The 12,267-nt window shown below is 38.2% G+C and overlaps 1 protein-coding gene across 3 annotated transcripts in view; it reads left to right on the top strand.

Annotated features, from left to right (window-relative positions):
• The window catches only part of COP1 (COP1 E3 ubiquitin ligase), a 262,696-nt gene that overhangs the window by 67,007 nt on the left and 183,422 nt on the right, over positions 1-12,267 (top strand). For all 3 annotated transcript variants that reach the window (XM_004476672.4, XM_004476671.4, XM_023584129.3), the window contains exon 6: positions 832-900. In XM_004476672.4, coding sequence (XP_004476729.2) covers positions 832-900 — 69 coding nt within the window. The remainder of the gene's footprint in view (positions 1-831; positions 901-12,267) is intronic.

Here is a 12,267-nt window from a genome sequence, read left to right as displayed (position 1 = left end):
TTTGGTATTACTACACTGGGCGTTTTTAGTCTCCCTTTCAAATACATGAGAAAATAATAGAAATACATTTGTCTATAAAGTATCTCTTATTGTTATTTTTTTAGCTTTTAATATCCTTTTTCCATATATTTATCAAATTCACCTCTAGCTTCTTGGCTTCTCTTGTGAATTTTAAAAGATATCCACTTGTGTTTTTGGGTCTTAGTACCCACAAAATATCAAGGCTTATAATTGTCACATACCTGTTTCATCTTCGTTTCAGTTACCAATTTGGGTTACTTATTCCCCCTTCCCTTCCCCTTTCTGCTTGATGATGTTTAAAAATGTTTGCTTTTAAATGTTTGATTTGCTTCTCACAACTGAGTAAATAGATAATGACTAGAAATAAATTTCACTTCTAAAATACAGACATTTGTCTTTTATTATGCTTACCTTTGCAAATGAGGTTCTTATGGGGAAAGTGATTTTAGTATCTGGAAACTATCCTGGTTCCACTATGATTTCTGTTTTGATATTTTATATTGTATTAGTTTGGTTGGAGCAGAGACGGCTGAGAGTCAGATAACAGACTTGACATTTCCTATAAATTGTTTTTTCAGCATGGTAGCTGAGGGATGTAATTCAGAACACTTGTTTCTTAAAATTAGTTTTTATTTTGGGGAAAATGACATTCTTTTAAAAATGTGAATTAACAAATCAGAAAATATTAAATAGCAGTAATAGATTAACATAAATGAATATATAAATTTGCTTCATACTGATCCTACTAAGGTTATAAAGAAAACTTTCAACTCATATTTTTAAAAGAACAATTATAATTTTCTGTTGTAGGAATCACACGCAGCCCAACTACAGATCCTTATGGAATTCCTCAAAGTTGCAAGAAGAAATAAGAGAGAGGTATATTATTTTGTGTTTTACATAATGTTTCACTTACTATTGTTGACTATTCCCATTTTGTGAAAATATTTTAGGCTAAAAAAATGATTTATACCTTTCAAATGCATTTGCATTTTTAAGAGATTTTCATTATTTTAACTTTTAAAATTTGATATTTAAAATATTCTTTTTTGGAGATACACTAAAAAGTTTTCAATAAGGTTGAATACAATGACTTAATCTTAAAGCTATAGAATAGAAATTATCAGGTGACAACCTTCCCTTTACCATGAAAAGCAAACATAGGAAAGTATAGATAACAAAACCTTAAGTAGAGTGGGTTACATTTTTTTCTACATGAGTAAATGAATGTGTGGCAAAAACAAATGAAAATATAGCTACCTATTTAGAACTTGGAAGATCTAAGACATGCAGGATTGCTAAAAGACAATTTTAAAAATTATTGCCAGAATATTCTTAAAGTTTATTAAAGTTCCTCAGTTACTTCACACATTTCCGAAAATATGGGAAAATCAAATTGGCAAAATGGTCAGCTCTGGTTAGCATGCTAAATTAATTAACTTTCAAAGCAGTTTTGTCTTTAAACTCCTGTCTCAAGTCTCTGATAGTTGTAGTTTGAGCTATCTAATTAGAGTACTGTTTACTTATTTAAAAAAATGTTTAGCTGTCTCTTGTGTGCTAGGTTCTGACCTAACTTCTTTTTGCAAATTAAAAGATAAGAGATATTTTTATTTTGATTTAAGTGTTCTAGGTGTGTACTGTTTGGATTTTCCATGATCCTAATATGATAGTTCCCCTTCTTTTGATGATTTATTTTTTACTATTCAATATTTATCTGACTTGGTTCAGATTAGACTTTTCTGGATTATGCTAATATTGCTACCTGAATATTTATTACATGATTATAGAGTTTTCTTATTCTTAACTTTTTTTGTGTGATTCTTTTTTTAAATATATTGTTATTGATGTTTGTTATTCATACATTAATATCCATAAACAGTAAGTAAATAGTAAAACAGTTGTGAACTTACAAAATAAACACGCATAACATTGTACAGGGGTACCATATATTATCCCTCCACCAACACCTTGCATTGTTGTGAAATATTTGTTACAAGTTATACAAGAACATCATTAAACTATTACTAATAACTATAGTCTATATCTTATATTTGGTGTATTTTTCCTCAAACCCACCCAATTTGTTGTTGTGTTTTTTTAAATATTTCTTATTTATTTCTCTCCCCTTCCTCTACTCCCCCAGATGTCTGCTCTCTGTGTCCATTCACTGTGTGTTCTTCTGTGACCGCTTCTATCCTTATCAGCAGCACCGGGAATCTGTGTTTCTTTTTGTTGCGTCATCTTGTGTGTCAGCTCTCCATGTGTGCGGCGCTATTCCTGGCCAGGCTGCATTTTCTTTCACACTTGGTAGCTCTCCCTACAGGGCGCACTCCTTGCACGTGGGGCTCCCCTATGCAGGGGACACCCCTGCATGGCATGGCACTCCTTGTGCGATCAGCAGTGCACAAGGGCCAACTCCACATGGCTCAAGGAGACCCGGGGTTTGAACCGAGGACCTCCTATGTGGTAGGCGGATGCCCTATCCATTGGGCCAAGTCCACTTCCCCAATTAGTTTTTAAAATATATTCTTATTACAGAGGTTGTTAACTTACGGAATCATGCACATGTGTAGAATTCCTACACAGTACTTTCTCACCAACACACCACACCGTGGTGGAATATTTGTTATGGATTATGAGGTAATATCATTAGACTGTTACAACCAACCATGGTCTATAGTGTACATTTGGCACATTTTTTCCATATCCCCCATTATCAACACAGTACATCTTTGGCATTGATGCAAAAATATTACACTATTACTATTAATCACAGTCCATAGGTCACACCAATGGTATTTTTCCTGTGCTTCACATTTCTGTCACTCTGCTTTAGTGACATACATCTGCTCTGGCTTACAGAACAACACTCTTGCATATGTACCATCAACCACAATTCTCATTCCACTGTGTTATTCAGTCCCTAGATTATTCTCTCTCTTTCTTTCAGTTGACATTTACATCCCTAGACTACTCTTTTCAGCTACAATACCATTTATTAATCAGCTGCTACTCGTTGTAATGTGTTACCATCAACTCTATCCATTTCCACACTTTTACTGTCAAGTTAATTAAAACTTCTATGTACACTGAGCATCAGTAGTTTTTCTCAACCCTCATCTCCTAATAACCTATACTCTAGGTTTTTAACTCCATGAGTTTATTCTTCATATTTAGTTCATATTAATGAGACCATGAAATATTCTTTTGTGTGTGGCTTACTTCACTTAGCATAATGTCTTCAAGATTCATCCATGTTACCATATATGTCCCAATTTCATTTCTTCTTACTGCAGTATCATAGAGCACATTCTGTTTATCCACTCATTGGTTGATGGATAGTTGGGTTGTTTCCATCTTTAGGCAATTGTGAATAATGCTGCTATGAACATTGTTGTGCAGATGTATGTTTGTATGGCAGTTTTTAGTTCTTCTGGATATATTCCTAGTAGAGGTATTGCTGGATCATATGGCAATTCTATATTAGCTTCCTGAGGAACCACCTAACTGTCTTCTACAGAGGCTACACCATTTTACAATCCCACCAACAGTGAAGGAGTGTTCCTATTTCTCCATATCCTCTCCAGCACTTATATTCTGTTTTTTAAATAATGGCCATTCTATTTGGTGTGTGTTATCTCATTGTTTTGATTTACATTTCCCTAATAGCTAGTGATATGGAACATTTTTTTTTTTTATGTGCTTTTTGACCATTTGTTTTTCCTCTTTGGAGAAATATCTATTTAAATCTTTTGCCTATTTTTTTTTTTAATTGGAGTGCTTGCTCTTTTATTATTGAGTTGTATGTTCTCTTTGTATAGACTGGAAATCAAACCTTTATCAGATATGTGGATTCCAAATATTTTTTCCCATTGAGTGGGCTGCCCTTTCACCTTCTTAACGAAATCCTTTGACTCACAAAGATGTTTAAGTTTGAGGAGGTCTCTTTTATCCATGTTTTCTTTTGTTGCTCATGCTTTCAGTGTAAAGTTTAAGAATGTACCACCTATCACCAGGTCTTGAAGATGTTTTCCTACATTTTCTTCTAGGAGCTTTATGGTGTTTGCTTTTATATTTAGGTCTTTGGTCCATTTTGAGTTAATATTTGTATAAGGTATGAGATAGGGGTCATCTTTCTTTCTTTTGGCATGGCTGCCCAGTTCTCCCAGCACATTTATTGAATAGACTGTTCTGCCCCAGCTGGGTGGTTTGACAGGTTAGTAAAAAATCACTTGACCATAGATGTGAACATCTGTTACTGATCCATCAGTTCAGTTCCATTAGTTAGGAGTCTATCTTTATGCCAGTACCATGTTGTTTTTACGACTGTAGCTAGATAATATGATTTAAAGTCCGGAATTGAGAGTCCTACAACTTCACTTTTCTTTTTTAAGATGTTTCTGTTTTCCTTTTTAAAATGTTGCCTTGATAGGCTGTGGGAGTTCTCCCCTTTGGGCAGTAGGAACAGAACCACCGACACCCAACATTTCAGTCTGTGTCAGCCAAAAGTATCTGCTGTTACCTGGAGAGGCTGAGGAAACACCAGCACCCTCCTGTCCTTTTGGGTGGTGGGATGGATCCATGGTCACCCAAAAGTCAGTCCCTATAGGCCGAAAGTACCTGCCATTGCCTGGAGAGGCTGTGGAGACACCAGGCCCCTCCTATCCTGTTAGGGGGTGGCAGAGGTTCCATAATCTGGTCTGTGCAGGCTAAAAGTGCCTGCCATTGCCTGGAAAAACTGAAGAAGCCCATCTCTCCTCTTCTACTTGAAGGCTAGGATGGAGCTATAGGTGACCCGACTATTCAGTCTCTGTGGGTCAAAATCACCTGCAGTTACCCAGAGAGGATGGGGAAACATGTCCCTCTTGTCCTTTTGGGGGTGGGGGTGGAGCCACAGGTTCACAACTGTTGCAGTTGCACAGGCCAAAATTGCCTGCAGTTGCCCTGAGAGGCTGAGGAAACACCAGCCCCCTCCTATCCTTGGGGTGTTGGGGGGAGGGGGATGGTATAGAAGGCACTCTACATACCAGTTCTTGTAGGCTGAAAGTGCCTGCAATTGCCTGGAGAGGTTGAGGCAACACAGCTTCTCTCCTATCATATTGGGATTCAGGGATGGATTCCCAGGTGTCCGACTATTCAGTCTGTGCCAGCTGAAAGCACCTGCAGTTACCCAGAAGGGCTGCTGCAAGTCCCCCCAGCTTCTTCTCTGCCAGACGTGAGGCTGGGACCTAGGCTAGGGCTGCAATCTGATCTTGGTGGAAAGAAGGCACTTCACTGTGATTTTCAGTCAGCACTTCTTTCCCTCATGCTGGAGGAGGAAAATGGCAGCTTCCAGCTCTTTCTGACTTGGACAGGTTAAAACTTGAGCTGTTCTAAGGATTATACTTTAGCCAGCTGACTTTACTAATCAGTAGCTGAAGACGGTGGCCAACTGTCTCTTCCTTTCCCGTTTATGGGAAATGGAGCTTCCACCTCCAGCCACGGAATAGTTCCTGAGGCGGTTTGTGCCGCCAGTGGAAGATGGGCACCAGCCTCCATGGCTTGGCCTGCAGTTTTCCAGAGAGGCTGGTGGAGGACCCCCAGCTTCCTCCCTGCTGGAGGTGGGGCTGGGGCCTAGGTTGGAGCTGCATTTGGATCTGAGTAGAAAGAAGCTGGTTCCTACTAGCACTGTTATTTTCAGTCAACCCCTCTTCCCCTCATACCAGGGGCAGAGTCAGAATGGCAGCTACTCGCCTCTTTCTGACTTGGACAGGTTTAAACTTTAGGATTATACTTTGGCTAGCTGAATTTAGTAATCAATAGCTGAAGTTGGTGCCCAACTGTCTCTTCTCCCCCAGTTTTTGGGAAATGCAGCTCCAACTCCTGCCATGGAATAACTTTCAAGGTGGCTTGATACGAGAACACTGGCCTCTGCTGCTTGGAAATCTCTACTCATGAATATTCTCTGCAGATGGGTGGTCTCTTCCTTCCATACTTTCAGGGACTTTGCAGATACTCTTCTGGTCTCCTGGGGCCCACAACCAGATGCTTTAGATAGCTCTGGGTGGTTATCAACTGCGCTATAGGACGAGGTGACTCAGGAGCTCCTTACTCTGCCGCCAACTTGTCCCTCCCTCTTATTCTTAACTGTTGCTTATTTAACAGTTGTGATCTTATTATGTTTATTAAAAAAGTATTATCTGAATAAGTTTAAGATTTACTTTTGTTTCGATTTTTTTTTGTACGGTGGGTAGGAGGTGATAGCCCTTCACTTACTTGTCTCAATGCCTTGTCATGCATTACTTCTTAAAACTTAAGTGTAAATAAGAATCACCTGAAGATATTTTTTAAATGTAAGTTCTAATTAAGTGGGCCTTTGTTGGGGCCTGAGATTCTGCAATTTAACCAGCCTCAGGCAGTATCAATGCTTTTCATCTTTGGTCTTTGGTCACACTTTGAGTAATAAGGCTAAAACTTTTATAATGTATGGAAATAATTATTAATTTAACACATTCACTCACCATTTTTGTCATAGAAAATTTTCTCTAGAACGGTGACCGGTTTTTATATTTCATGCACTTTTTTTTTTTTTTTTACTGTTTTTTCTGTTGAAAACGTTTTTTTTTTTTAAAGCAGTTATACACTTTCAGAAAAATCATGCAGATAGTACAGAGTTCCTTTATATTCCCTTTTACACACCCAGTTTTACCTCTTTTTTGCATTTTGCTTTTGTGTGGTACATTTGTTACAATTGATGAACCAATATTATAGTTATTAACTAAATTCCATATTTTATATTAGGGTTCTATTGTTTAGTTCTAGTGGTTTTTACATCCTTTTCCTTTTAAAATATTGGAATATGTATTGCAGGAGAAATTGTCTTAGCCTTTAAACTCATTGAAAGTGACAGTACATAGGAAAGTAACTGATAATGAATAAATAAATGAATCAGTGAAGTGAGCAGTCCAAGCATGAGGATTCCTGGGGGTTAAATGAAATTATCTGCATTTATTAGCCACTGAGGTTTAGTATATTAATCACTGTTTCTCTGAATGTTCACTCATGCCTACAATAAAATGATAGGTTTAAAATTGTGCATATAAGTGTCAAAAACTGTGAAGAGTCTGAAGTTTTTGTCCTGTTACTAACTAGCCATGTAGAGTTAGCTTGCCACAGTTTCATAGAGACTCCAGGGTTAGAGATGAAAGACTTTATTACTCACAGCACAACTGACATCATCAGTTTCTTATCCTTATCAGTAACGCCAGACCCCAAAGTCTCATGAGGGAGATGTGCATGTGTATCCTAGTAGATGTTTCATATATAGTGGGTTTGTGTCACAGCTGAAGAACCCTAAGTTTAGGATACTCCAGTCTTTTAAAGGAGACTGCTCACAAACCTGTCCATTGCTTGCCCTAGGTGGAGACCTTTTTATTATACTAGTCAGAAAACTAGTATAGTGGAGGAAATCACTATCTTGCCAGGGTTTTTGCTATACGTATATTCTTGGAAAGGTAGTCTGGAACTAAAGCAATCAAACCATGTGCAGAAACATGAGGGATCAATAGAGAATTGTTTTCTTAATAACTCTTCTTGATCTTAGTTTGCCTTTTCTCTGATTGTGGATGTTGACCTCCAATGACACCTTCTTGTATGGTATTGCCATGATCACATAACTATTAATAGCATTGTTTCTGTATTTCTGTTATTAAACTTTTGGTTGCATTGTGCTCTAGTAATTTTCAGCTTGATTTTTGTTTAGGTTTAAAACAATTCTTTTGATTGATTGGCTTTTCTCCTTGGATCATATTTTCTTATAGTGTTCAATTTAACCAAGAAACACACTAGTTCCCGGTAGTCCTGAATGTTAGTAACTTTTGTGCACTGACTATACTGTTAATAATTTGGATTTCTGTTTTTGATGTATCCATGGTGAAGTGACTTTTGAGTAGTTTAGTTTTAACTATACAGGAGATTTTGAGCAGCTAGGTTAAAGAACTTAAGAATCTGAAGCATTTATTCATTTGATTATATTTCATTAATTTCTGATAGGATTTGCCTACAGTAGTGATTTTTAGTCTGTAATAAATTTTAGTCTAGAAAATATAGTTGATTAATACTTCATTCACAACAGAATGAAGTGTGACTGGTTATATTTTCTTCTTGGATGTATTATCAAGTATGCTTGCATGTTTAATCCTCAGAGTGAAATATAGTTGTTAATGTATTAGTATAGCTTGTAGTTAATCTTAAGTAAAATGCAGACTGACTAGGAGGCAGATTATTACTTTCTTTTTCATCTAAAAAACAATTTATTGACATTTATTAATCATGCATGAACATACCTAAAAAAAGTGTATAGTAAAAGTCGTGAACTTATAAAACAAACATGCATAATATCCTACAGGCCTCCCATGTATCACCTCACCCAAACACTTTGCATTTTTGTGAAACATTTTAACAAATTAGGAAAGAGCGTTGTTAAAGTTTTACAGACTATAGTCCTTATCTTAAATTTGTATTTTTACCTCAACCCACCTTATATTATTATTTTTTCATAAATCATACAGTCCATCCAAGATGTACTTTCAGTGGCATTTGGTATAATCAAGTAGTTGTGCATTCATCACTTCAATCAGTATTAGCACATTTTTATTATACCAAACAAAAAAGAAAAAACCCACACCGCTATCACACACATAAGTTAGCACTACTAATTACAAATCCTATGAATGTGCTTTAAGCATTTCTATTCATTTCCAAACATTTATAAACAACTTTTTTTACCAATTCTGTGCAGATTAAACCTCACCTTTCTATTCTTTAACCACATTCTTTTCTCTGATGACTTGCATTCTACCTGTATTAACTCCCTGAGTTTGCTCTTTATATTTAGTTCATAATCACACAGTCCTACAATATTTGTCCTTTTGTGCCTGGTTTAGTTCACTCAACATAATGCCCTCCAGGTTCATCATGTTGTCATGTGCTTCACGACTTCATTTCTTTTTAACAGCTGAATAATATTCCCTTGTGAGTCTGTGCCACAGTTTATTTATCCATTTATCAGTTGATGGACACCTGGGTTGTTTCCATCTTTTGGCAATTGTGAATAATGTCACTTGGAACATCGGTGTGCTAATGTCTGTCTGTGTCACTGCTCTCAGTTCTTCTGGGTATATACCTAGTAGCAATATTGCTAGGTCACATGGTAGTTCTATATCTGACTTTCTTAGGAACCGCCAAACAACTTCCACAGTGGCTGTACCATTCATTCCCACCTCTCCACATCCTCTCCAACACTTGCAATTTTCTGTTTTGTTAATAGTGGCTTTTCTGGTAAGTGTGAAATGATATCTCATTGTAGCTCTGATTTGCATTTCCCTAATAGCCAGTGATGCTGAGCATTTTTTCATGTGTTTTTTTGTCTTTTTTTAAAAATTCTTTAGGAAAATGTCAATTCAGGTCTTTTGCCCATTTCTTAATTGAGTCATTCGCCTATTGTTGAGTTGTAGCATATCTTTAAGTATCATATATATATATATTATATATATATATATATAAAACTACCCCTGCTCATTTTTGGTTACTATCTATATGAAACATCTTTTTCCAAACTTTCACGTTCAGTCTGTTTGGATCCTTAGTTCTAAAGTGAGTCTCCTGCAGACAGAATATGGATGGCTCATGTTTCGGATATGTGAATCCAAATATATTCTCCCATTGTGTAGGCTACCTTTTTACCCTGTTTACAAAGTCCTTTGAAGTGCAGAAGTGTTTAATTTTGAGGAAGTCCAGTTTATCTGTTTTTTCTTCTGTTGCTTGTATGCTTTGGGTGTAAGGTTTAAGAGACTCCCACGTACTTGTGGGTCTTGTAGATATTTCCCTACATTATCTTCTAGGAGTTTTATGGTCCTGGCTTTTATGTTTAGGTTTTTTATCCATTTTGAGATGATTCTGTTTTTTATTCTTTTAAAGATTTATTTTATTTATTTCTGCCCCACCCCCGTTCCCCTGTTGTCTGCTCTCTCTGTCCATTCACTGTGTGTTCTTCTGTGTCTGATTATATTCTTCTTAGGTGGCTTCGGGAACCTATCCTGGGACCTTCTGGAGTGGGACAGATGTGATTACTCTCTTGTGCTACCTCAGCTCCCTGTTCTGCTACATCTTCTTATTGTCTCTCCTCTGTGTCTCTTGTTGCATCATCTTCTTGTGCCAGCTGTTCTCATTGGCCAGCACTCCTGCATGGGACAGTTTTCCTGAGCTGGGCAGCATTCCCATGCTGGGCAGCACTCCTGTGCAGGGCGGCATTTCCACGTGGGCTGACACTCCACGTGGGCTAGTTTGTCCTCACCAGGAGGCCCTGGGCATCGAAACCTGAAACTTCTATATGGTAGATGGGAGCCCAATTGGTTGAGCCACATTTGTTTCCCTGAGATGATTCTTGTATAGGGAGTGAGATAGGGGTCTTCTTTCATTCTTTTGGTTATGGATATCCAGTTCTCCCAGTACCATTTGTTAAAGAGACTGTTCTGTCCCACAAAAGTGGACTTGGTAGGCTTAATGAAAATCAGTTGACCATAGAAGTGAGGTCTGCTTCTGAATTCTCATACCGATTCCAATGATCAGTACATCTGTGTTTATGCTAATACCATCCTGTTTTGACCACTGTAGCTTTTACATTCCGTTCCTTGAGCCCCTGTTTATTTTTTTCCATTCTTTTCTCTCTGTTCTTCTTTCTCTTCAATTACAGTTGTTCTTTCCTTTGTCGCTGATTCTTTCTTCCATGAATTCAAATCTGCTATTGTGTGCCTCTAATGTATTTTTAATTCCATTTATTATATCTTACTACTTCCTATAAGCTCTGTTATTTTTCTCCCCAAGATTCCAGATTTTTCCTTGTGCTCACTCAGTGTCGTCTTTTTTCTGTTTTTATTTATTATCCCTGTACCCCCTTGTTGTTTTGTGCTTGCTGTCTTCTTTATATGTCCTTTTGCTATGTGTTCTTCTGTATCTGCTTCTCTTCTCTTTAGGCGGCACCAGGAACCAATTCTAGGACCTTCCAGAGTGGGAGAGAGGCACTCAATCTCTTGCACCACCTCAGCTCCCTGCTCGGCTGTGTCTCTTATTGTCTCTCCTCTGTGTCTCTTTTTTATTGAGTCATCTTGCTGTGCCACCTCTCCGTGTGGGCCAGCACTTCTGCACAGGCCAGCAGGTCTTCACTAGGAGCCTCTGGGAATTGAACCCTGGACCTCCTATATGGTAGACAGGAGCCCAGTCGCTTGAGCCACATCTGCTTCCCTCATTGTCTTATTATCTTTCATTTCATTATTTTCAGTTTTTTAAATTTTCTTTTTTTTAAAAAGATACGTAGATCACAAAAAATGTTACATTAAAAAATGTAAGAGTTTCCCATATACCCCACACTCCACCCCACCCCTGCTCCTCCCACATCAACAACCTCTTTCATCATTGTGGCACATTCCTTGCATTTGGTGAATATATTTTGGAGCACTGCTACACCACATGAATTATAGTTTACGTTGTGGTTTACACTCTCCCCAAGTCCATTCAGTGGGTTATGGCAGGATATATACTGTCCTGCATCTGTTCCTGTAGTATCATTCAGGACAACACCAAGTCCCAAAAATGCTCCCACATCACACCTCTTCTTCCCTCTTCCTGCCCTCAGCAACTCCCATGGCCACTGTGTCCACATCAATGAAACAATTTCTTCCATTGCTAGAGTCAGAATAGTTCTATAGTAAAATACCAGTAAGTTCATTCTAATCCATATTTTATTCTACCATCCTGTGGACCCTGGGATGGTGATATCCACTCCACCTCTCAATTGAGAGGGGGCTTAGATCCCACATGGCTGATAGATGGGATTCTCCTGCTTGCAGTTGTAGGCACTCTTGGTTCCCTGTGGTAGCTGACCATCTTCACCTCTCTGTTAGCTGACCTGGGTAAATCCAACAACCCAGAGAGTGGGTGTTGCAACACTGCTGAGGCTCAGGGCCTAGCTAGCACATGGCCAATCCAGAGATTCAAGTCTCCTGAGTATACACCAACCTCAGCACCAATCACAGGTTCAGTAAAAGTGACTGAAGAGACGTGTGGAAAGGTCACATCTGAGTCCAACTCCGTCACATTCAGGAGCACAAATTCCAAAGTAGGGCCCACTGGAAAGGCACTGAACACCATAGCCATCTGTCATGACTGTAGAACCTGTGTGTCTCTGTAGCCCTTAGGAGCACCAGTACC

The sequence above is a fragment of the Dasypus novemcinctus genome, chromosome 13, assembly GCF_030445035.2.
Source record: "Dasypus novemcinctus isolate mDasNov1 chromosome 13, mDasNov1.1.hap2, whole genome shotgun sequence".
NCBI lineage: Eukaryota > Metazoa > Chordata > Mammalia > Cingulata > Dasypodidae > Dasypus > Dasypus novemcinctus.
The sequence above is the reverse complement of the archived record's forward strand: the minus strand, read 5'-3'. Positions and strand labels throughout refer to the sequence as shown.